At 39.9% G+C, this 27,139-nt stretch overlaps 1 protein-coding gene across 3 annotated transcripts in view; it reads left to right on the forward strand.

Moving 5' to 3' along the window:
• Positions 1–27,139, forward strand: part of Gyf (GIGYF family protein Gyf) — a 138,480-nt gene that overhangs the window by 33,038 nt on the left and 78,303 nt on the right. For all 3 annotated transcript variants that reach the window (XM_070088908.1, XM_070088909.1, XM_070088910.1), the window contains exons 2-3: positions 38–189; positions 9,844–9,993. In XM_070088908.1, coding sequence (XP_069945009.1) covers positions 85–189; positions 9,844–9,993 — 255 coding nt within the window. In that variant the 5' untranslated portion in view covers positions 38–84. The remainder of the gene's footprint in view (positions 1–37; positions 190–9,843; positions 9,994–27,139) is intronic.

Consider the following 27,139-nt stretch of genomic DNA (forward strand, 5'->3'; position numbering starts at 1 on the left):
GTTTGATTTTTTTTATAGTGTATATTTCCTCTTTCAGCTGTAAACTGAGCGGTCAGCCCCCAAGGAGTTTGAAGTAAAAACAAAATGTCAGAAACTGCTCTGAAGTTTGGCCCTGAGTGGCTGCGAGTACTCTCTGATGGTGGTTGTGCGTCTTCTCCTCCTCCCAGCCCTGGTCTTAATAAGTTTAAGGTGAGTACAATTCTGTGGACAGTACAGAATGCCCCAGTGAAAAGTAGGGGGGTACAATGAGTACACTGAGAGTTATCCCGTAAGTGCACAGGGACCAAAACTTTCAGCACCTCCCTTCATACGTAAGGGTAATTACCAACAGACTCCAAGTTGACTTCAGGAGGAAGTTTGATAAATTACTCAGTCAGTTCTGGTTTAGTTGGACTGTGGTGCATGCATTGGACTGTGTGTGATTTACACCAACAGCTTGATTGATCAGGTCATCAGCCAGGAGGCCTGGTATGGGATTAGGACACGGGGGGCATTGACCTCTGAAATCATCCTCAGGTAACCCTCAGGTTACATTGCTTAAATGTCTGTTAAACATTATAACATTGCTTCAGTGTCTACATTAAATGTAATGTAGCTGCTTGTATGGCTTAAACATTATGACATTGTTAATCATTATAACATTGCTGTGCTATGTTAAACATTCTTTTGACATTTCTTTTATGCCTGTAAAATATTATGACCTTACTTTTAGTTATACATGTTAAACATGTTATACATGTTTACAGTGAAACATATAAGTGAACAGTATTTAGATAAGGCTAAAGAGGTGTTTGTGGCATTTATGGATTTGGAAAAGGCGTATGACAGGGTGGATAGGGGGGCAATGTGGCAGATGTTGCAAGTGTATGGTGTAGGAGGTAGGTTACTGAAAGCAGTGAAGAGTTTTTACGAGGATAGTGAGGCTCAAGTTAGAGTATGTAGGAAAGAGGGAAATTTTTTCCCAGTAAAAGTAGGCCTTAGACAAGGATGTGTGATGTCACCGTGGTTGTTTAATATATTTATAGATGGGGTTGTAAGAGAAGTAAATGCGAGGGTCTTGGCAAGAGGCGTGGAGTTAAAAGATAAAGAATCACACACAAAGTGGGAGTTGTCACAGCTGCTCTTTGCTGATGACACTGTGCTCTTGGGAGATTCTGAAGAGAAGTTGCAGAGATTGGTGGATGAATTTGGTAGGGTGTGCAAAAGAAGGAAATTAAAGGTGAATACAGGAAAGAGTAAGGTTATGAGGATAACAAAAAGATTAGGTGATGAAAGATTGAATATCAGATTGGAGGGAGAGAGTATGGAGGAGGTGAACGTATTCAGATATTTGGGAGTGGACGTGTCAGCGGATGGGTCTATGAAAGATGAGGTGAATCATAGAATTGATGAGGGAAAAAGAGTGAGTGGTGCACTTAGGAGTCTGTGGAGACAAAGAACTTTGTCCTTGGAGGCAAAGAGGGGAATGTATGAGAGTATAGTTTTACCAACGCTCTTATATGGGTGTGAAGCGTGGGTGATGAATGTTGCAGCGAGGAGAAGGCTGGAGGCAGTGGAGATGTCATGTCTGAGGGCAATGTGTGGTGTGAATATAATGCAGAGAATTCGTAGTTTGGAAGTTAGGAGGAGGTGCGGGATTACCAAAACTGTTGTCCAGAGGGCTGAGGAAGGGTTGTTGAGGTGGTTCGGACATGTAGAGAGAATGGAGCGAAACAGAATGACTTCAAGAGTGTATCAGTCTGTAGTGGAAGGAAGGCGGGGTAGGGGTCGGCCTAGGAAGGGTTGGAGGGAGGGGGTAAAGGAGGTTTTGTGTGCGAGGGGCTTGGACTTCCAGCAGGCATGCGTGAGCGTGTTTGATAGGAGTGAATGGAGACAAATGGTTTTTAATACTTGACGTGCTGTTGGAGTGTGAGCAAAGTAACATTTATGAAGGGATTCAGGGAAACCGGCAGGCCGGACTTGAGTCCTGGAGATGGGAAGTACAGTGCCTGCACTCTGAAGGAGGGGTGTTAATGTTGCAGTTTAAAAACTGTAGTGTAAAGCACCCTTCTGGCAAGACAGTGATGGAGTGAATGATGGTGAAAGTTTTTCTTTTTCGGGCCACCCTGCCTTGGTGGGAATCGGCCGGTGTGATAATAAAAAAAAGAAATAAAAAATAATGTTAAACATTACAACATTGTACAGCCTGCACTGTACAATGTCACTGAAACACACAGCAACAGATGATTTGAAGCCTGGACTTTCATACGCTAATTTCAAGTGGGGGGGGGGACATACAGCTGCAAGAGTGGCTCTTCTATCTTTGGGTTGAACTCTGCATTATGTTCATTGAAGCTTAGCTGATAACATGCATGATTACTAATGTTAGAAGAGGACGGTGTTTTCTCTGCTTCATGGCTGCTTCAGAGGTGCATCATCATGGCTGCTCCAGAGGTACATCATTATGGCTGTTAGAGTTGAAGCGTCCATGAAAAAGAGAAGAAAACACTACAAAACTGTCCTAAAATTGTTGTCCATCCAATAGGCTATTGTATTGTCTGAGCTTCATTGACCATTGTGCAGAGTCTGACCCAAAGACAGATGAACCAACTCATACAGCTGCATGGCCCCACTAGCAGTTGGTGTATTAGTGGTTCCCAAGATTTCTAAGAAGTCCAAACCTCAACCATTTGTTGTCATATGTTGAACTGATCATTAGTTTGCCCTGCAGCAAGTGTCATAACTTTTAGTGCAGCCTATATATCTGTTAGACATTGACATCGCATGTATATATCTTAAACATTATAGCATTGCTTGTAGCTATGTTTCTTAAACATTATGACATTGCTTGTATGTCTGAACATCTTTAATTAAACTGTTGAAGGTCCCAGGTTAAATTCTCCTGAAATTTGATGAAATGCCTGGAGTTTACCTGGAGAGAGTTCTGGGGGTCAACGCCCCCACGGCCCGGTCTGTGACCAGGCCGCCTGGTGGATCAGAGCCTGATCAACCAGGTTGTTACTGCTGGCTGCACGCAATCCAACATATGAGCCACAGCCCAGCTGGTCAGGTACTGACTTTAGGTGCATAAGGAATTACTTCATGGAACAGTGGTTGTGCCATATTAAATACTTATTTCAGGTCAATTCCAGCAATAGCAAGGAAGTCATCAGAATTACCCTATTAAAAATCCATAAGTTGGTAATTTGGCCAATTTTACACTATTTTCAACAAATTTCTATTTAAGAAGTTAAAAAAACTGAAGCATTCCAACCACTAAAGCATGCTTTCCTTTGTTCATTAATCATGTTTTCAGGACTCTCCTATGTAACTCTTGCCCTCTATTTTGAATGCATTGTCATGGAAGTTGTCGCATATCCCAATTTTTTGGGATAATGAACCATAACCAAAAATTCTTGGTCGTGGTTTGGGCAGTCCCAGTAATTTAATACCTATTTCAAACCACTGTTGACCCATATCTTGTCTTTCACTAGTATGTCTTCTTCTTTATTGGCACAAATAAAACTATGAAAATCACTCTAGAAAATACCCAAAGTTGCTATTTTAATCCAAATGCAGAGGTCAGCTGTTCCCATCACGCACTGCATGGAGCAGGATTGTTGTTAACACTGCATAAATTTATTCTCTCATGTTAAAATTTGTTGCTCATGCCAAACTTGAGTGAGCTATGATTTATGCAAAGATCTACAGCACCAACACTGAGCCGTAGACATACTGTATTTCGCGGCTTATTAGGTGCATTTTTTTTTTCCATAAAATGTCTCCAAAAACCACCCTGCGTCGTACAAACTGAAGGTCAGTGACCGGAGCTATAAGTTGCAACATTCACCACCCTTGCCTCACACCCATACAAGAGTGTTGGTATAACTACACTCTCATACATTCCTCTCTTTGCTTTCATGGATAAAGTTCTCTGTCTCCACAGACTCCTCAGTACACCACTCGCCTTTTTTCCCTCGTTAATTCTGTGATTCGCTTCTTCTTTCATAGACCCATCAGCTGACACGTCCACTCCCAAGTATCTGAGTACATTCACCTACTCCATACTCTCTCCCTCCAATCTTATATCCAATCTTCCATTAATTAATTTTTTTTTATCCTCATCACCTTACTCTCTCCTATATTCACTTTTAATTTCCTTCTTTTACATACCCTACCAAACTCATCAACCAACCTCTGCAACTTCTCTTCAGAATCTCCCAAAAGCACAGTGTCATCAGCAAAGAGCAACTGTGACAACTCCCACTTTGTGTTAAATTCTTTATCTTTTAATCCCACACCTCTTGCCAACACCCAAGCATTCAGTTCTCTTACAACTCCATCTATAAATATATTGAACAACCATGACGACATCACACATCCCTGTCCAAGGCCTACTTCTACTGGGAAATAATCTCCCTACATGCTCTAACCTGAGCCTCACTATCCTCGTCAAGACTTTTCACTGCTTTCAGTAACCTTCCTCCTATTCCATGCATTTGCAACATATGCCACATTGCCCCCTTATCCACCCTATCATATGCCTTTTCCAAATCTATAAATGCCACAAAAACCTCTTTACCCTTATCTCAATACCGTTCACCTTTGTTTCACTGCAAACACTTGGTCTACACACCTCCTACCCTTCCTAAAGCCTCCTTGTTCATCTACTATCCTGCTCTCCGTCTTACTCTTAATTCTTTCAATAATAACTCTACCATACACTTTACCAGGTATACTCGACAGACTTCTTTCTTCTTTCAACACATTGGCCGCATCCCACCGAGACGGGGTGGCCGAAAAGGAAAAACGAAAGTTTCTCCTTTTACATTTAGTAATATATACAGGAGAAGAAGTTTCTAGCCCCTTGCTCCTGGCATTTTAGTCACCTCTTACAACACACATGGCTTATGGAGGAAGAATTATGTTCCACTTCCCCATGGAGGTAAGAGGAAATAAACAAGAACAAGAACTAGTAAGAAAAATGGAAGAAAACCCAGAGGGATGTGTATATACATATATGCTTGTACATGTATGTGTAGTGTGACCTAAGTGTAAGTAGAAGTAGCAAGACGTACCTGAAACCTTGCATGTTTATGAGACAGAAAAATGGACACCAGCAATCCTACCATCATGTAAAACAATTACAGGTTTCCATTTTACACTCACTTGGCAGGACGGTAGTACCTCCCTGGGCGGTTGCTGTCTACCAACCTACTACCTAGGACTCAACAGACTTATTCCCTTATAATTTTTACACTCTTTTGTACCCTTTGCCTTGATACACAGGAACTATGCTTTAGCTTTAAGCAAGAACCTTTTTTTTTTTTTTAACACTGGCAATCTCCCACTGAGACAGGGTGACCAGATTCTGAAGAGAAGTTGCAAAGGTTGGTGAATGAGCTTGGGAGGGTGTGTAAAGGAAGGAAGTTGCAAGTGAACATAGATAGGAGTAAGGTGATAAGGGTATCAAGCGAGTTAGGTACAGAAAAATTGAATATCAAATTGGAGGGAGTGAGTATGGAAGAAGCGAATATGTTTAGATATTTGGGAGTGGATATGTCGGCAGATTGGTTTATGAAGGACAAGGTTAACCATAGAACTGATGAAGGGAAAAAGGTGGGTGGTGCATTGAGGCATCTGCCTGCATGGATAACAAAGAATGTTATCCATATAGTATAGTGGTACCAACACTCTTATATGGGTGTGAAGCATGGGTTGTGAATGTTGCAGCGAGGAGGAGGCTGGAGGCAGTGGAGATGTGTCTAAGGGCAATGTGTGGCGTAAATATTATGCAGAGAATTCGTAGTGTGGAAATTAGGAGGAGGTGTGGAGTTACTAAAGTATTATTCAGAGGGCTGAAGAAACGTTGTTGATGTGGTTTGGTCATATAGAGAGGATGGAGCAAAATAGGATGACTTGGAGCGTGTATAAATCTGTAGTGGAGGGGAGGAGGGGTAGGGGTTATCCCTGGAAAAGATGGAGGGAGGGGGGTAATGGTTTTGTGTGTAAGGGGCTTGGGCATACAGTAGGCATGTGTGTGTGTGTGTGTGTGTGTTATTTAGGAATGAGTGGAGACAGATTTATTTTTGGGACTGGATGAGCTGTTGGAGTGTGAGCACGGTAATATTCGTGAAAGGATTCAGGGAAACTGGTTAGTCGGACTTGAGTCCTGGAGGTGTTTAGGATATGTGCTGTTTTTTATTTTTATTTATTTATTTATTTAAAAATTTGTGCACACATACAGAGGTACAAAAAATACAGAAAAGAGCAGTATGCCAAAGCCACTTATACTATGCATAGCATTACGGGCTGGCTTAAAATTAACTTAAGATGAACTAAGCAATGATGACATCGGTGATAAAACTTTAATGTAAACAGATTACTATAAAGCACAAGTGAGTATTACAAAGACAGGTCATATGGTTGTATGCATTGTTGTACATTCAGTAGAATGGAGTATTCTGTTAGGTAGTGTATTTAAAAAATAATAAAGTTAGATTGGGTTTTAGGTTTAACATTTATGTGATATAATTGTGAGAAACATTTAAGATATACAATTTATAAGGTTCAGTTATTCAGTATTTATTTGGTTTTGGGTGAGTAAGTGATCTTTGAGAAGAGACTTGAATTTATAAACAGGTAGTGTTTCTTTTATATTTACAGGTAGTGAGTTCCAGATTTTAGGGCCTTTTATGTGCATTGAGTTTTTGCATAGTGTGAGATGGACACGAGGAACATCAAAGAGTGATCTGTGCCTTGTGTTATGGTCATGTGTTCTGTTGAGGTTGGCAAGGAGATGTTTGAGGGGAGGGTTAATATCAGAGTTAAGTGTTCTATGTATGTAATAGGTGCAGTAATAAGTATGAATGTTTTGTATGGTGAATAGGTTTAGTGTATTGAATATTGGTGGAGTGTGCTGCCTATAGTGAGAATTTGTTATCATTCTAACTGCAGCCTTTTGTTGGGTAATTAGTGGTCTGAGATGGTTACTTGTTGTTGAGCCCCATGCACAAATTCCATAGGTGAGATAGGGGTAAATAAGAGAGTGATATAGGGCCAGGAGGGCTGACTGTGGAGCATAGTACCGTATCTTCGATAGTATGCCTACAGTCTTGGAAATTTTCTTAGAAATTTGTTGTATATGTGTATGAAATTTGAGTCTATTATCAAGGTGGATTCCTAAGAATTTTCCCTCTGTTAGCTTTGTGATAGGTGATCCGTTTATCATTATGTTAAGAGGGACATCTGTAGCTCTGTTACCAAACTGAATGAAGTAGGTTTTGTCAATGTTTAGTGTAAGTTTGTTAGTCCTCATCCAGGTAGATATTTTCTGTAATTCTGTATTTACAGTATTGGCTAGCGTGACTGGGCTCGGGTGGGAGAAGACGTATGTAGTGTCATCTGCAAATAGTGTGGGTTTGAGTAATTGCGAAGCATTTGGTAGGTCATTTATGTATAGGAGAAAGAGAAGAGGGCCAAGGACACTTCCCTGTGGGACACCAACTGTAATTGGTTGTGCAGAAGAGTTTGCCCCATTTGCATACACATATTGGCTTCTGTTGCTGAGGTATGACTTGAGGTAGTTGAGGGAGTGCCCTCTTATACCATAGTGTGACAATTTTACGTGGAGCAAGTCATGGTTAACTGTATCAAAAGCTTTACGTAAGTCAATGAAGATCCCCAGTGGGACTTCTTTTTTCTCTATTGCAGTGTATATATGTTCTAGCATGTGTATAATAGCATCATTAGTATTTTTATTTGGCCTGAATCCAAATTGGCAGGGGTTGAGTATGTTTTGGGAGATAAGGTAGGAGTAGATTCGTTTATGAATTAATTTTTCGAAGATTTTTGAGAGAGGGTGTAAGTTGGATATTGGCCTATAGTTATTCAACTCTGTTTGGTCTCCTCCTTTGTGGATCGGGGTGACCCTTGCTATTTTGAGTACTGCATGCCTCTGGCATGACAGTAATAGTGGGAATTATGGTGAGTGTTTCTGTTTTGGGTTACCCTGCCTCAGTGGGAGATGGCCAGAATATTAACCCTTTGACTGTTTCGGTCGTATACACTTACCATCCGACTTATGACCGAGCTTGGTTCTGACCAACTGGTCGTAAGTCAAAATGGACGTAAGTCGAAATTTACTATTGAATATCAACATCACATTTTTTAAATGACTTTATTTTATTGTTTTATTTTGCTATTCCATTTTTACTTTACTTTTTATGCTGATAGTACTGTATTTTATACTGTAAGGTTTAGGATAAACACTGTGTACAACACAAACAGTTGTTTATTTCCCATAAGTTTAGCATAAAAAACACGGTCGTAAGTCGAGTGGTCGTAGTATGTCAAGCAGGTTGTTAGTCGGATAGTAGATGTATATACGTCTTATGAGCCACCGTGTTTGACGTATATATACAGTGGACCCCCGCATAACGATCACCTCCGAATGTGACCAATTATGTAAGTGTATTTATGTAAGTGCGTTTGTACGTGTATGTTTGGGGGTCTGAAATGGACTAATCTACTTCACAATATTCCTTATGGGAACAAATTCGGTCAGTACTGGCACCTGAACATACTTCTGGAGTGAAAAAATATCGTTTACCGGGGGTCCACTGTACTTGTAAATTCTAGCGGCTTCCAGTCAAGCAGGAGAAAGCTGGTAGGCTCACATGTGAGAGAATGGGTCTGTGTAGTCAGTGTGCACCATATAAAAAAAATCCTGCAGCACGCAGTGCATAATGAGAAAAAAAACATTCCGACCTTTTTTTTTTTTTAATAAAACGCCGACTTTGTGGTCTATTTTTGTATAGTATTTATGGTTGTATTCTCGTTTTCTTGGTCTCATTTGCTAGACTGGAAAACATATTATAGAAAGAGAGCTGATTTTGATTGGTTTTACTATGAAAAGAACCTTGAAATGGAGCTCAAAGTAGGGGAAATGTTTGATTTTTGCCAATGTTCAAAAGTAAACAAATTATGTCATTGTCCAATAAATGTCCAACTAGCCATTCTAATATGCAGTCATGAATGGGTTGACATTATTTATACAATTATTACAATATTGCAGTAGCCTGCATAATAGTAAATCTTCTATTTTTTGTTTAAATAAAAATTCAATATAGAAAGCAAGAGTAATATCAGAGGGGCCTGGAGATGTGACTGTTGAACAAAGAAAATGTTATTTTAGAGCCAGGAATGTCTGCATTGTTCATTCTGGACCTTTTTTTTGAAATTGTCATTTTTTTTAATTTGTGTGAAATTAGCCAAGTTGCAAATTTCTGACCACGTTATTGGGTAGTTGAAGTCGGTAAATGGGCAGTTTCTTGTGCTCAGTCGATAGAAAAAATGGAATTCTAAAGAAATAGCTATGAGTTTGGTCATCTGGAACAATGAAATTAGCCGAAAATAGGGCTCAAAGTGGGCGAAATCGCCGATTCGTAAATATCACCGAGGTTGCTGACTTCGCGAGAGCGTAATTCCGTAAGTTTTCCATCAAATTTCATTCTTTTGGTGTCATTACCACCGGGAAAAGATTCTCTATCATTTCATAAGGTTTTTTTTTTTTCCTTCAAAAAAATTTTCGACACCAGCAGACACCTCAGGATTGGGGTTTCGACAGTCAAGGGGATAAAAAAACGAAACATGGCAGGAATATTCCAATATATGACCAGAATTTTCCAATATATGGCAGGACTGTTCCAATGTATGGTGGGAATATTCCAATAAAGGGCAAAAAATATTCTAATATGTGGCAGGAATATTCCAGTATATGGTGGGAATATTCAAATATAAATGGCGAGAGTATATCTGCTTCAATAGTAATTTGTTGTGTTTTTATTTGTATTTCTGTTTCAGCCAGCAGAGCATCGATATGGTCGCGAAGAGATACTGGCATTTTTCAGCAAGCATCAAAGCCCGCCGGATGGGATACACACATTTGGCCATCCATATGTGGAAAAGGCTCAGGAGCCACTGGCTTTAATACCTATGAATGAAGAAGAACAGGTATGACAAGAAAGTTGGTAACCTAGTACTTTAGCAGAGGTGTTCTAGAAGTGTAAGAAAGCTTCTTATTGTGCCGTCATCAGACTGTTTCTCTAATTGGCATTGGAATTTTGCATGCAGTTGATCAGTTGACTTTAGTTACTAGTTGAAGTGATACCACAAAGGAAGGGAAGAGAAGGGAAGGAGCTTCCCTTTCTTCACTGACATAACACCACTCCTCTTTTTCTCATTCTCTTGTTTGTGCATTTTTTTTACTTTCCTGTTTTTAATACTTGCACATACAGTATATTTTTGTTGTCTTTGCAGGCAGAATCAGTTGTACTCCTTATATTTTAGCTTTAAATTAGTTTTCTTTTTGTTTCCTAGCTTGTACAGTATTCCTTTTATTCAATTATCTTTTTAACCCACTAGCTTCCATATTATTAACATTTAATGTGATGAGGCAGATTGTAATTGAACTTGCATTGTCCCTTTGCTTAATACTAAAATACCATGCAGTAATCTAATACTAATCTGCTATGCAATAATTTTCAGTTTTTCTGATATCTGTTTATTTACGTACCGTGTATATAGCACTCGATTTTAGCTTGACTTTGTAGGCAGGTCAGCTTCGTCTAAAAATAAAAAAAAAATTCTCGTGTATTTTAATTTATTCATCTGATAGACAGCAATCGCTTGAGAATGTACTGCTGTCCTGTCCTGAGTACACTATGAAAGCCTTTTACAAATTTTGCACTCCTAACAGGCTTGTTGGTCTTGTGAAGATGTGAGATAGCAGGAAAATGCTGTGAATTTGTATTTACATTCAGTATTATGCACCCTGTAGTACTTTATGGGTTATTCCTAATTCTGTAATTCTTGTTCCTGCATTTCCTTTCTAACTGAAGAGGCTTGATCCAAAACTAAGCTATGGCAGCAATGATCCCAAGAACCATTAACAGATAACCTAACTATTTACACTTGTGTACTTGCCTAATTGTGGTTGCAGGAGTTGAGTGTCAGCTCCTGGCTGTGCCTTTCTGCTGGCCATTACTTGTTTCACTCCTGGCTGCATGAGTCCATACCTCTTCTTTAAGCTATGTATGGATCTGCCTCTACCACTTTGTTGTCTTGGTTGTTCCACTTCCTGACCACTCTAAGGCTAAAGTAGGATTTCCTAATAGCCTTGTGGCTCATCTGTACTTTTAACTTCCAGTTGTTTGACCTCATGTACCTGAGACCTTCCTCTCAGACTCTGCCTGTCTACCCTGTCAGTTCTTCTTATTTTGTACATCATACTCATGTCACCTCTGGTCCTTCTGTCCTTTAATGTCATCAGGTTTAACTGCTCTATTCTTTCCTTGTAGGTCATACCTCTCATCTCTGGGTCTAGTTTCACTGCAAACCTTAGCACTTTTTCCAAGCTTCTTTACATGCTTTACCAGATGTGGTACAGAGGAAAGATAGTCTTAGCCAAGTGATCACTGAAATAGAGCAAAAACTTAGGATGTCATACCTAACAGAAGTACAAAGGGAACACAGGGCCATACAGGATACTGCAAGAAACCCAAAATATTTCTATTCCTATGCAAAATCCAAGCTAAGAACTACCTGTAGAATTGGACCATTATTGAGAAGAGATTCGTATACTGACGATGAACAAGAAACGAGTGAAATTCTAAAAGAATAGTATGAGTCAGTGTTCAGCAACCCACTAAATGACAGCAAGGTAGAAAATGCATAAATATTTTTCACTCTAGCAGAAGGCCGCACAGACAAACTAACTGACATTAGTACAAATCCCATAATTTCAAAAAAGAAATGGATAACATGCCCACTCAGCACCTGGACCAGATTCACGGAATGCCCTATTCATAAACAAGTGCAAAGTACTACTAGTACGAGCCCTCAGTATTCTTTGGAGAATGAGCTGAGATCTAGGTGAAATACCGGAGGCCTTAAAGAGTGCAGACATAGCTCCTTTGCATAAGGGCGGTAGTAAAGCACCTGCTAAAAATTACAGACCAGTAGCCCTAACTTCTCACATCATAAAAATCTTTGAAAGAGTGATGAGACTGTAAATTACAAATTTCATGGACCTGCACAACCAGCAAAACCTAAACCAGCATGGTTTTAGAGAAGGACGATCATGCCTGTCACAGCCGTTGAACCATTATGACAGAATTACGGAGGCATTGGAAGATGACCAAAACGCAGATGTGATTTACACAGGTTTTGCAAAGTCACTTGACAAATGTGATCATGGAGTAATAGTGCACTAAATGAGGGCCATGGACATTACGGCGAAGGTAGGCAGATGGATTTTCAGATTCCAAACACAGAACACAAATAGTAGTAGTGAACAGCAAGATCCAACGTCAGCAAGGTAAAAAGCTCAATGCCCCAAGGCACTGTCCTGGCACCTCTGCTGTTTCCCATTCTCATAGCAGACATTGATAAAAATACCCATCACACTTTTGCATAATCATTTGCAGATGACAAAATAAGCATGAAAGTCATTATGGTAGAGGACACTGAAAAATCACAGTAAGACATATGCAGGGTTTTCCATTGGGCATTGGAGAATAACATGACGTTCAATGGTGATAAGTTCCAGCTGCTTAGGTATGGAAAGAATGAAGAACTCAAAAGGAACACTATATACAAAACTCAAAGAGGGTCACCAAATAGAACGAAAGGAACACGTGAAAGACCTGGGAATAATTATGTCAGATGACCTTTTAAAGACCATAGCAAAATAAAGATCACGACAGCCAGGAAGATGACGGGGTGGGTATTGAGAGCTTTCAAAACAAGGGTAATAATGCCATTGGTAACACTCTTCAAATTGATAGTGCTCTCTCATTTAGAATATTGCTCAGTGCTGATGGCCCCATTCAAAACAATATCAGAGCTGGAGCAAATACAGAGATTGTTTATGACTCACATTTTGCCAGTAAAGCACCTAAATTACTGGGAATGCCTTCAAGTCTTGAACATATACTCATTGGAGTGGAGGAGAGAAAGATGCATGATAATATATATATCTGGAAAGTACTTGAGGGCCTGGTCCCAAATCTGCACACTGCCATAACATACTGGAGTGAGAGATATGGGAGGAAGTGCAAAATAAACCCAGTGAGGAGCAGGGGTTCAGTGGGCACAGCAAGGTATCAACATTTGTGGCCTCGGATTATTTACCATCTTACCAGAAGATCTCAGAAACACAGCTGGAACAAGTGTAGAAGCCTTCAAGAGGAAATTGGACAAGTATCTTCACCAGGTGCCAGATCAACCAGGCTGTGATGGATATGTGGGGCAGTGGGCCTCCAGCAGCAACAGCCTGGTTAACTAGGCAAGCACCAGACAAGCCTGGCCCATGGCTGGGCCCCAAGAGTAGTGAAACTCTTGAAACTCTTTTAAGGTATGTACCATGCTGATGGTGCATACTCCAAGATGGGCCTGACATGTGCCACGTATAAGATCATAGTTGCCTCCCTGTTGATGTTCCCGAAAGTTACCCATAAATTTGCCAGGATTGTGTGTGCCACAGAGGTTATTCAGGTGATGTGCTCCTCAGTGAAATGCTTGGAACTATGTTCACCCTAAGGTTCTCCTCTTCCTGAGTTGTTTGCTGCCTTTGTCACTGGAGCCTATACCCTGTTTCCATACATCCTTACCCTGCTCCGAGGGTAAGGTTAATTACCAATAGGCACTTGTTAGACTAGTCATGCAGCTTGTCTAGATTCATTTGTAATCTTTCCTGGTCTACTCTTGTCCCTGTTCTTCCAGTCTTTCTCTAACTCTCATAGAAAATTAATCACTCATCTTGTCTCATTATATTTTTACTGTGGGTAACTTATTGTATCTTCATCTCTATTCACTCGCTCCATAAAACTGAAGATTGTTGAATCAGTTTGACATAAGTCCTTCTTTTAAAATTGTGCCATTTGTACTTTAGCTGCCTTTCTTATGCACAGGTCATTCCTTGTTAAGTGGTCTGATTTTAGAAAAGTGCCCTATCTCACCATCATGGATTTTGATGGAACTTGGTATACTGAACTTTACATGTCTCATATTAAGTTTGGTAAAGTTTTAGATCTGTCAATGAAATGGTTGCTGATAGAACCCTTTGTTTGACACTATGCCACGACCATGTACCATAACCCTACGAGATTTCGGCAGTTTTGAATAAAAATAATTTCTCACTCTTTCTTCCAAAATAAACGAAACTTTGCTGTCGTATACAACATCTTATGCTTAATCCAATGGAACTGATATGGATTTAATTTTAAATTGGCATACTGATTGAGCCTCAAAAGTGGGGGACAAATATCAATGTGCCAAAAAAATGTCAGTTTAGCCTTCTCTGGCTTATGTAATAATAAAGATATCCCATGAAATTTTGTTTACTATTTTGTAATATAACCTTGTGTACAAATATATATTTCAACTTGGGAGAATATTTCACTCCTTTTAAATTTAAATTTTCACATTCTTTAAAAAAAAGTAGAAAATAGGGTACAGTGGAACGTCAGATTTCGGCTGCTGTGGATATCGGCCGAATCAGAAATCTGCCGCTTTTTGGCAAAAATTTTTGCCCTGGATTTTGGCCAGTGATTCGGAAATCGGCCGTATTGGACGTGTCCACCTTCCCGGGGACGCCGTCACTCTGGCTTTGTCACTGGTTGAGTGAGTATTCATCCAAAACATTTTGCAATTTTTGTGCTTGTTTATTGATTGTGACCAAAATAAGCCACCATGGGCCCAAAGAAAGTTCCTAGTGCCAGCTCTTTGGTAAAGAAAGTGAGAAACACGGCTGTTGTGGAATCTATTGTGGCTTTGGGGAAGTCCCTGGGGTTGGATGTGAGTGGCCAGGATGTGTAAAAGTTGGTGGAGGACCACAGGGAAGAGCTAACCACTGAAGAGCTGCAAGACCTTCATCTGCAACAGCAACAAACTACAGCTGAGGAAATTGCTTCAGAGGAGGAGGAGGAGGAGGAGGAAGAGAGAAGGGAGAATGTGCCTTCTTCAGTGATTAAGACAAAGGTAGAGGGTGGTAATGGTTGTGGTAGAGGGTGGTAGTCGTTGTGATAGTGGTAGAGGATGGTGGTGATGGTGGTAGAGGGTGGTAGTCGTTGTGATAGTGGTAGAGGATGGTAGTGATGGTGGTAGTCATTGTGATAGTGGTAGAGGATGGTAGTGATGGTGGTAGAGGGTGGTAGTGATTGTGGTAGAGATAACCTTTCCTCCCTCTCTTCTTCCTCCCTCTCTTCCTCCTCCTCCCTCTCTTCCTCCTCCTCCCTCTCTTCCTCCTCCTCCCTCTCTTCCTCCTCCTCCCTCTCTTCCTCCTCCTCCCTCTCTTCCTCCTCCTCCCTCTCTTCCTCCTCCTCCCTCTCTTCCTCCTCCTCCTCCCTCTCTTCCTCCTCCTCCCTCTCTTCCTCCTCCTCCCTCTCTTCCTCCTCCTCCCTTTCCTCCTCCTCCCTCTCTCCTCTCTCTCTCTCCTCCTCCCTCTCTCCTCATCCTTGTCTTCCATACTCCAATAAATCTTCAATAAATTTTTTTTTAACAAGTCGGCCGTCTCCCAGCGAGGAAGGGTGACCCAAAAAATAAAGAAAATCCCCAAAAAGAAAATACTTCATCATCATTCAACACTTTCACTTCACTCACACATAATCACTGTTTTTGCAGAGGTGCCCAGAACACAACAGTTTAGAAGCATATACGTATAAAGATGCACAACATATCCCTCCAAACTGCTAATATCTCGAACCACTCCTTTAGAGTGCAGGCATTGTAGTACTTCCCATTTCCAGGACTCAAGTCTGGCTATATAAAAATAACTGGTTTCCCTAAATCCCTTCACTAAATATTACCCTGCTCACACTCCAACAGATTGTCAGGTCCCAAATACCATTCGTCTCCATTCACTCCTATCGAACACGCTCATGCACGCCTGCTGTAACTCCAAGCCCCTTGCCCACAAAACCTCCTTTACCCCTTCCTTCCAACCTTTTCGAGGACAACCCCTACCCCGCCTTCCTTCCCCTGCAGATTTATATGCTCTTCATGTCATTCTACTTTGATCTATTCTCTCTAAATGACCAAACCACCTCAACCCCTCTTCAGCCCTCTGACTAATACTTTTATTAAGTCCACACCTTCTCCTAATTTCCACACTACGAATTTTCAATAAAGGTATGTAATAATAATTTATGTGTTCATTTATCCATTTCATTGGTCATTTTATTTAGTTCTCATTGTTTTGTGTATGTAAAACTATAGTTAATCTTTAAAAAACATATTTTTTGGTGTCTGGAACGGATTAATTGTATTTACGTTATTTCTTATCTGCAATATTGCTTCGGTTTTAGGCCCTTTCGGATTTAGGCCAACCTTCTGGAATGGATTACGGCCGAAATCCTGGGTTCCACTGTATTTTCAATGTGGTTTTGCAAAAAAAGTGTCATTTTAAAACATTTTCAAACTGCATCTGTTAGAAAGAGCACGTTTTAAACCATCAAAAAAAAGTTGCTTCAGGTTTTCATTGCACCCACATAATGCCAAAAAAATAAGTGTCAGAATTCAACAGGTTACTGTAGCTTCAATGCTCAGCAAAAATCTGCAGTGTGGTTAACTTTTTAAGCTGTACGTGTCATGTCATCATTTTTTCAGCATTCTTTATAAGAAAAGCATAGAAGTATTTGTTTCCATTGGTCCATGGTGGCATTTCCACTACTGATTCAATCAGTTTGAACCAGCAACCCATAGCCATAGAGGTCATGCCTGATGGCCATGCAATCTCAGCCATGGGTGGGTTTTTTGTTCAGTTTCCCGAGCCTGCAGTCTTAGTTTCTTAGTTGAGGTTTCAGAGCCTTGCTGGGGTATCTGTTTGGTTCCCAGGCCAATAACGGGGCTGCTTACTCTAGGTTCCCAAGCCTACAGTGGGTATCTTCAGTTGGTTTACAAGCCTACAGCGGGTATCTTCAGTTGATTCCCAAGCTGAAGTTGACTACTTGATTTCTTCATTGCATTGCATTGATTTAAATTGGTGGCTCACATTTGCCAAAATTTCTTCTGAAAATTGGTATTGCTGTCCAGATGATGTAACTGATGGAACAGAAAGCACGGAAATGAGGTGTTGTTCCGGCACCCAACAAATGTTGTGTCTTTCAGGCCAGTAAAATGAACTGGCCAGACCGTGTGAGTGCATAAACTTTATCAAGGCGTCACTTTCTTTCACCAATGCTTCAACAGTGTTTCCAATCCACCATTTGTTATCATAAATGTAAGCAGCGTAATTACCAGGGAGCAGTTGTGATATTCGTCAGCCTGGCATTTTTGTGCATGTATTGGTAATTTTGGAAACGAAGTAGATGGCATCATTCGAAACTTTGCTTACACGTATGGTGTTCGAGTCAAGTGGCACAAATTGGTGATGCTTCCTCATTCCAGCTATTGTGCTGCTTTCTCGCCATCTTCTTGAAACTGTTTGTTTTCATCAACTTCTTTGGGAACAAATTTTTTTTTTTTTTTTCAACAAGTCGGCCGTCTCCCACCGAGGCAGGGTGACCCAAAAAAGAAAGAAAATCCCCAAAAAGAAAATACTTTCATCATCATTCAACACTTTCACCACACTCGCACATTATCACTGTTTTTGCAGAGGTGCTCAGAATACAACAGTTTAGAAGCATACACATATAAAGATACACAACATATCCCTCCAAACTGCCAATATCCCAAACCCCTCCTTTAAAGTGCAGGCATTGTACTTCCCATTTCCAGGACTCAAGTCCGACTATATGAAAATAACCGGTTTCCCTGAATCCCTTCACTAAATATTACCCTGCTCACACTCCAACAGATCGTCAGGGAACAAATATATATTTAATTCCATGTATATTCTTGTCACAAAATTCGAATAGATCTTTTGGTGTCAGTATTTGGTCGTTAAATGGTCTTTGAAGGCTAGCTCTAGTGGTTAATCTTTTTGTCATTCCTCCAGTTCCATTACAAGATGATTTGCCATGGCTTGTTCCAAAAAAATTCCATTGTGCTTCAACATTGAAATGGGTCTTGTGATTTTTAAAGTTCTTATATTGAGCACCTGAGCCATCACTAAAATAGTGGATTCTAGCAACTTTTGTTCTTGTCTTCAAAAACTCTCCCTGCTTGCAGATGAGCATATGAATAGATGTAGAGTCATGCTGCACGTGATTTATGATGATACAAAAATTTATAACTTCCATTATTTCTTCAAGACAATCAGGGCATCACTGTAGCATGCAATTTCTGGAGTTCAAATTGCATGCAGTTTTTTCTATAAGCATTTTGTAATCATCTTAAATCTTGGCTCCCTGCAACACGAGTTTGACATTCTGATGTACAAACACAAATAGAATGGGTGCCTGAAGCACCAACTGTTATGCACCACTTTGGTCTGAGCTCACAAAATTTTGAAAACCCAATTGCAGCACCTTGCTTTTCACTGTATATTATATACATCTATTTAAGGTTGCTCAACAGCAACCACTTCTGGTTGTGTATTTTTTCTCCATCAGTCTGAACTGGAACAATCTTTCTTACCAGGACACATTCTGCTGAATCCATTGACTTCACAAAATTCTTGACACTCTCTCGACATAGGCTTCCCAACTTTTGGTTATGGCAAAGCCAAAATATCTTGTTCTTTCTTGATTTTTCTGGCTGCCTTCATGTTACATCCTGAAACTCCAAACTCCAAGGCTGTAGCTTCAATAGACCAACATTTTTTTGGACTCGAAGTCAATATTTGAGCTTTTGATAATGTCAGATATTTTGATTTTCTTTTTCATTTCTTCAGTCAGAGAAATGTAGTCTTCACATAAGCTGCAGTCTATCATCTAACTAGACGGTCCAAGGTTCTGAACCTGGAATCCGGCACCGGCAGTCATCTTGTGCATTATCACATTTTGCACTTGCTCAATTTTTCGTTTTGTATAGCCCACTTTATCTCTACTGCTCACTTTCAAAAATTTCAAGGGTGATTCATTCAAGGCAGACAAGCTTTTATTAATTGTGGCAGATTTGTCCACATCAAAATCATCCGAAGATGAGGACGAAGCAACTGAAGTCTCCACTATTTGAATATCAGCTTTACATTTAGAACAAATTTTCTGACCTGGTTTGATTTTGCTTTGTCAAACAGTTCAATTTGTCAGCCATTTCAACATCATCCTTCAAAAGTCCTGTTCAGATATGAAGATTTTTGCTTTCCAAATGGATTACAGCATGTCGTTTGCATTGTTCACATTTTTCGAGGTACATTGCTTCATGATGCAAGCAGATTTGGTCATCGTCCATAAGATTTACTTCTGAACGTCGAATAAGTAGTGCTCTGTCGTCTGTGGATAAGTCTTGTACTGATTTAAATCCAACTTTCTTGCAATAAAATAAGCCATGACATGTTGTTGTTGATTTTTTCTTCAATGGATACATGTTGTGGGACCACCGTTACTGGTAGATTCCATAGTTTCCATACTAGAAATTTGCTGTCAAATTGTCGTATATAATTAATTTACCTAAAGATATAAAACAGTCTTTTAGAAGATGAATAATGACACGTGTTAAGAACTTCATTTGTCAGCATATAATATGACAGCATACAATTACCTGTTGAACTTTGACCCTTAATTTTTGGGCATTATATTAGCACAGTGAAAAACTAAGTCAACTTGTTTTAGAACATGCTCTTTCTAATAGCTGCAGTTTGAAAATATTTCAAGATGACACTTTTTTTGCAAAGGTTCATTGAAAATACCCTAGTTTCTACTTTTTGAAAAAATGTGAAAATTTAAATTTAAAAGAAATGAAACATTCTCCCATGTTGAAACTATATATTTGTAAACAAGGTTATGTCACAAAATAGTAAATGAAATTTCATGGGTTTGAACTTTGTAGTCTTACTGGTGATATTCTTGAATGTAATGAAGACAGTGGTGGATACTTGAAATTTAGTGGAGAGAATATTGATAATCTCCATGGGGAAGCGGAACAGAATTCTTCCTCCATAAGCCATGCGTGGCGTAAGAGGCGACTAAAATGCCGGGAGCAAGGGGCTAGTAACCCCTTCTCCTGTATACATTACTAAAGTTAAAAAGAGAAACTTTTGTTTTTCTTTTTGGGCCACCCTGCTTCAGTGGGATACAGCTGGTTTGTTGAAAAAAGAAAGAACTTTATTATTAACCCTTTCAGGGTCCGTCCCGTAGATCTACGGCTTCACGTTGAGTGTCCAAACTGTAGATCTATGCCAAAATTCTAGCGCCGTCAAATTTAGCGCGAAAGCGCTCATAGGCCTACATGTGAGAGAACGGGTCTGCGTGGTGGGTGTGCGCCATAAACAAAAAATCTAGGCGCCCGCATAGCATTGTGGGAAAGCCAGCTCAGTTACCCTTGTTCACCATTCCTCGTCCCAAGTCAGCTCTCACTCCCCGGAAAATTGGGACTCTCCTCTTCCTATCTGATAGTTCTGACACTAATGGAAGTGGAAATGAAGACGAATTCTATGGCTTTGATCAGTTAGTGACCGAAAGGAATGACCAGGATATCGATAATAGTGCAGAAAACCCTGACGATCCTCAACCTTCTACCTCTGGTGTGGGCACTCGTGACTCACGGTCGGTTGTGCCTCAACGCAAGAGAAAACTAATATTTTCGCGTGGTCAGGCCTCTGACTTCAGTAATGATGATGATAGTGACGTGGATTGTGATTTTATTGCACTCGACGATCATTCGAGTAGTGATAGTGAGGAATCATATTCACCAGTGAAGCATCGGTATGTTTGCAGCCGCATGCGCTCGAGTAGTGTACCCTATGCTGTGCCCAGGGGACGGAGTACATCCCGGAGTACATCCTGGAGTACATCCCGTGGCCCTACACCAGTTTTAGGTAGTGATAGTGAGGATGATGTGGCTACACTTGGCATGGATAGACCACAGGCATCAGTGGATGGTGGTAGTGGTGATGGTAGTGGCACCGCCATGCGTGACTCACCAGGCCACGCTGGGACCCACGCTGCTGACTCGTCAGTTCAAGGACAAAGCTGAGCGTCAGCCACCAGCCCACCACAACCACAACCACCTGCACAACCAGCCTATGATGTCCAGTATCCACCAGCAAACCGTATGTGGGATTGGCAGCAAAATCCCAATTTTGTTCCCAAGCCTCACCACTTTGATGACTCTCAAAGTGGAATTCTACCTACTTGTTCCCTTGGAACCACGGCCAATGAACTGGAATTCTTTGAATTATTCTTTGACCAGCCATTGATGGAAACTATTGTCAGAGAAAGTAATAAGTATTTTGAGTACACCATGGCAAATACGATCATATCACCACAGTCAAGACTACACAGGTGGAAAGAGACGACTGTTGCAGAAATGTATTTGCTTTTTGCAACAATAATGCTTATGCCTCATGTCTATAAGCATAATATAAAAGCATACTGGTCCACAGATCGGCTAATTTCTACCCCGGTCTTCAATGAAATCATCCCAGTGAACAGGTTTATCTTACTCTTACGTATGTTGCACTTCTCTGACAAAACCAGGCCTGACAGAAGTGACAGGTTATATAAGATTAGAAATGTTTTCATGTATCTCAAACAAAAGTTCAGCATATACTTTTATCCATTCAAGAATGTTGTAATTGACGAGTCTTTGATTTTGTTCAAAGGTAGACTGTCATTCAAGCAGTATATACCGAGCAAGAGGAAATGCTTTGGTATAAAACTGTTTGTACTCTGTGACTGTGACAGTGGCCTGGTGTTGGATATTGTTGTATACACGGGAAGTAAAACATTGAAAGATACCAAGATGTTATTGGGTATCTCAGGTGACGTAGTGAGAAACATGATGGCACCTTATCTTGGCAAGGGGCATACATTATATACCGATAACTGGTACACAAGCCCATTACTCAGTGATTTCATGCGAGTGAACAAGACAGATGTGTGTAGCACAGTGCGTTCGAATCGTAAACATATGCCCAGGATCAACGCAGGTGTTCGTGGTGATGACGTGCAGGTGTTGACTGCCAATGACATCATGGCATTACGGTGGCATGACAAACGAGATGTCACATTGTTGACAACCATTCACCGTAATGAAATGCAAGACAGTGGCAAAGTTGATCGAGTGACTAATGAACGTATTCGAAAACCAGTGACAGTGATTGATTATACACAAAACATGCACTTGGTTGACAAATGTGACATGCAGATTGGTTTTGTTGACTGTGTTCCTAAGAGTTACAAGTGGTACATGAAACTTTTCTTCCATCTCATGGACATTTCAATGCTCAATGCACATAATATGTACCAAATAAAGACTGGCAACAGACCACCGTATGGTGAATTTTGTTTGTCTGTTGTCAGACAACTCATAATGAAGTGCCAGGTAACAACACCTGCTATACAACAAGGTCCTCAAACTCCTCAGGATATACCCAAGCGTTTGAGGAGGGAAGGTGATCATTTCATAATACAGCTTCCTTCAACTCAGAAGAAATTTGCTCAGAAGAGATGCATCGTCTGTGCACAAACAAAACGACGGCAACAAACACGCAAAGACACTCGGTTTGTGTGAGGAATATAAGGTGCCTCTGTGCATGGTGCCTTGTTTCAAGGAGTTCCACAAGCTCCAGCAGTTCTAAAACCATGTCCAGTGATTGTAAATATGTAAATATATGATAGAAGATTAGTATTATACAAGATTTGTGCATGTTTATTGTAGAAGATTGAGACACTTATGCAGCATATGGGAATCTTTATTCAGGAAACGTTTCACCACACAGTGGCTTCATCAGTCCAATACAAAGAGGAAGGCGTACGGAGAGGAGGAGTATGAGGTAATCAGTCCCTCAGCCTGGAGTCGATGTGTTCAGTCCATCAATCTTGTAGAATGTACAGCATAGGGCCGTAGACGTGGCTTATATACTGTAGTGAGGTGAGGTGAAGCAGGCGGAGGCGGGGTCATAGTGGTACCATCCACTAGTCGAAGTAGGTCTTCGTCCAAAGGTTGAACAAGTGTTGAAGAATTCTTTGTAACAAGATCCCATGATGCTGCAGTGTCTGACAGTTGTGATAAATGGATCTTGTTACAAAGAATTCTTCAACACTTGTTCAACCTTTGGACGAAGACCTACTTCGACTAGTGGATGGTACCACTATGACCCCGCCTCCGCCTGCTTCACCTCACCTCACTACAGTATATAAGCCACGTGTACGGCCCTATGCTGTACATTCTACAAGATTGATGGACTGAACACATCGACTCCAGGCTGAGGGACTGATTACCTCATACTCCTCCTCTCCGTACGCCTTCCTCTTTGTATTGACTGATGAAGCCACTGTGTGGCGAAACGTTTCCTGAATAAAGATTCCCATATGCTGCATAAGTGTCAATCTTCAACTTGTCGGTGTTTCAAACCATTCATCACATGTTTATTGTAATAAACAACAGTGGTAAACAATAATATAATAATAACTTTTGTGTGGTTATTGTGTTCAATACAGTGAGATTATATATATACATTATATACAGTATTGGTCTCTCAGGCCCCAAATGTTAGTAAGAAAAGAAAAAAATTGGAAAAGAAAAGAAAAAAAACTATAAAAACCGCTAAATAATGTAATGCGCATATGTGGAATTTGTCGATGTTGCCGCCACCACATCATTTTGGACAAACTTCTTGGCACTGTATCTCGGTAAGTACTGATCAGAATTTTTTTTTCTTTGTCTTATTACCTTCACAAAAATATGCTCTTCAGTTCTGTAAGATTTTTTTTTTTTTTTTTTTTTTTTTTTTTTTTTTTTTTTTTTTTTTTTTTTTTTTTTTTCCAAAATTTCTTGAACACTGGAGCACCACTTCAGATTTTGGCCTTGGACCCTGAAGGGGTTAAATGAGCCAGAGAAGGCTAAACTTTGACATTTTTTTGATGCATTGATACTTTTGCCCTTGTTTGAGGCTCGATCAGTAGGTCAATTTAAAAAAAATGTAAATCCATATTAGTTCCATTGGATTAAGCATAAAAAGCTGTGTAAGATGGCAAAGTTTCATTTATTTTGGTAGAAAGAGTGAGAAATTATTTTGATTCAAAGTTGCCGAAATTTCATAGGGTTGTGGTAAATGGACGTAGCATGGTGTCGGACAAAGGATTCTATCTCAGCAACCATTTTATTTATGGATCTAAAACTCTACCAAACTTAGTTTGAGACATGTAAGATTCAGTACACCAAGTTTCATCAAAATCCCTGATGGTGAGGTGGGGCACTTCTCTAAAATCAGACCACTTGACATGGAATGACCCTGCTTTTTAATGATTTTCTTAATAAATAGGAGGTCTGCTTTATTTTAGAGGACACTGTACCTATATTCCACTGCACACATTGGTCATATCTGCACTTACTCTATACCCTTCAAGAGTAAGTAGGTTCAGGACTTTCAATTAATTTTTGTTAGTGAGTTCTGAATTGGGATTAATTGCCATCCTCTGTTGTCTACCACATTTATGTACATTCTGTAACATGGAGATCAGAACTGTGTTGCATAATCTAAATGAGATCTTACTAGTATTGTTCAGTATTGATGTGTATAACCTTTGGACTACAATGACAGTACAGCCTCTCCTCACTTAACAATGGAGATCCATTCCTAAGACCACCTTGGTAAACGAATTTGTCGCTAAGTGAGGAGCATACTATAATGGTAATGACTTTGTGTCATCCATCTTTGATATTTTAATGTCACCTTTGCACCATTTATAACATTTCTGGTATATTTTTAAATGTATAAAACAGTGTACTATATATTGTAGCAAACAATAAATATAGAGGAAATCAGCTCTAATATAAATTATTTAGGTATGCATACTGGTCAGAGAGCCCGTCGTAAGTCTGAGTTGTTAATAAACAAGTACGTTGCTAAGTGAGGAGAGGCTGCGCTGTATTTTTTTTTTTTTTAATGTGTTGGCCATCTTTCACTTAGGATGACCCAAAAAAGAAAAATGCTTTCACCACCATTCAACACTTTCACCATCATTCATACATAATCACCGTCTTTGCAAAGGCGCCCAGATACGACAGTTTAGATGTCAATTTAAACAGCCATATCCCAAACCTCTCCTTTAAAGTGTGGCATTGTACTTCCCACCTCCAGGACTCAAGTCCAGCTAACTGGTTTCCCTGAATCCCTTCACAAAATATTACCCTGCTCACACTCCAACAGCTCGTTAAGTCCAAAAAAACATTTGTCTCTACTCGGTCTTATCTAACACACACACATGCCTGCTGCATGTTCAGGCCCCTTGCACACAAAACCTCTTTTACCCCCTCCCTCCATCATTTCCTAGGATGACTCCTACCCCTCCTCCCCTCCACTACAGATTTATGCATCCTGCAATAATCCAACTTTGCTCCATCTTCTCTAAATGATCAAACCACCTCAACAGCCCCTCTTCAGCCCTCTGAATAGTACTTTTAGTAACTCCGCATCTCATCCTAATTTCCACACTACGAATTCTCTGCATAATATTTACACCACACGTTGCCCTTAGACACTTCATTAATATAAATGCAAGTAATCTCTTATTCTTGTGAACTCACACTGCTGTCTTGCTTAACTTGTCCAATGCTCAAAGTCAAGAACTAGAGTTTATGCAGATGTATTCTAGACCTCCGGCAACTACACTAACCTCGGCCAGATCATCAACCCTTATATTGCCATAATAATTATCTTGTGTTGTGAACCTTGGAGATCACACACAAGAAATGTGTTTTACATATATGGCTTTTTAACCCTTTCAGGGTCGGCAGGCCCTCTCCTAAACTTGCTCTCAGAAATTTTTCAGAAAAATTTTTTTTTTCTTATGAAATGACCGAGAATCTTTTCCCTATCATAATGAAACCAATAGTAAGAAATTTGATAGAAAACTTATGGAATTATGCTCTCGCGAAGGTAGCGGTCTCGACAATGTTTACGCATCGGCGATTTTGCCCACTTTGAGCCCTATTTTCGGCCAATTCCAATGTACCAGTCAACAAAAATCATAACTATTTTGTTAAAACTCCATTTTTTCTATCAAATGAGTACAAGAAACCACCCATTTACCGATTTCAACTATCCAATAAAGTGGTCAGAAATTGGCAATTTTGCTAATTTCACACAAATTTCAAAAGATGCCAATTTCCAAATAGGGTCCAGAATAAACAAGACAGACATTCCTGGCACTAAAATAACATTTCCTCTGTTCATTAGTCATCTCCCAAGGCCTCTGTTACATTTCTTTTGCTTTCCACTTTGAATTTTTATTCTCACAAAAAATAGAAGATTTACTATTATGCAGTCTACTGCATTGGTGTAGAAATGGTATAAACAATATCAGCACACTTGTGAAAGAATATTAGACTCACCAGTTGATGTGTATTGGACGCATGGCACGATTTGTTTACTTTTGAACTTTGGCAAAAATTGAACATTTCTGCTACTTTGAACACAATTTCAAGGTCCTTTTAAGTAAGTAAGTAAGTAAGTAAGTTTATTCAGGTATACACAAATACAGTTACATAGAATTATCATACATAGCAGCATATGTGTAGAGAACCTGGGATAACCCAAAAAAGTCAGACAGAGTGACTTATTTCCATTGGGGTCCTTTTACCTTATTATTATAATATAAAGGTTATAATATTTTCTTATTATTCTATAATGAAGATAACATCTTATTATCATACTAAAAAGACTATCTACTACACGAGGGTCATTAAGACTATCTACAATACGAGGGTCATTACTAGGAATAAGGTAAAATTTACACTTATGTTAGATAAAAAATAGAAAATCATTCCCCTCCCTTTCTGTAGCTACATTCATCAGACACCTTTTGGCACTCTTCTTGAACTGGTTCATGCTATGACTGGCTTTGACATGTGCGGGTAGTCTGTTCCATTCCTTTATTGCTGTACAATAAAAGGTGTTTGAAGCCTGGCCAATGACTGTGGGTACTACAAAGTTGTGCTCTCTCCCCCTAGTACTATGATTGCTTTGGTTCCCAACCTTGACAAAATTGACAGCAAGATATTCTGGACACTGTTTGTGAGCAATTTTATAAACATGATTTAGCTTCAGTTG

Source organism: Cherax quadricarinatus, chromosome 26 (assembly GCF_038502225.1).
Source record: "Cherax quadricarinatus isolate ZL_2023a chromosome 26, ASM3850222v1, whole genome shotgun sequence".
NCBI classification, from domain to species: Eukaryota; Metazoa; Arthropoda; class Malacostraca; order Decapoda; family Parastacidae; genus Cherax; species Cherax quadricarinatus.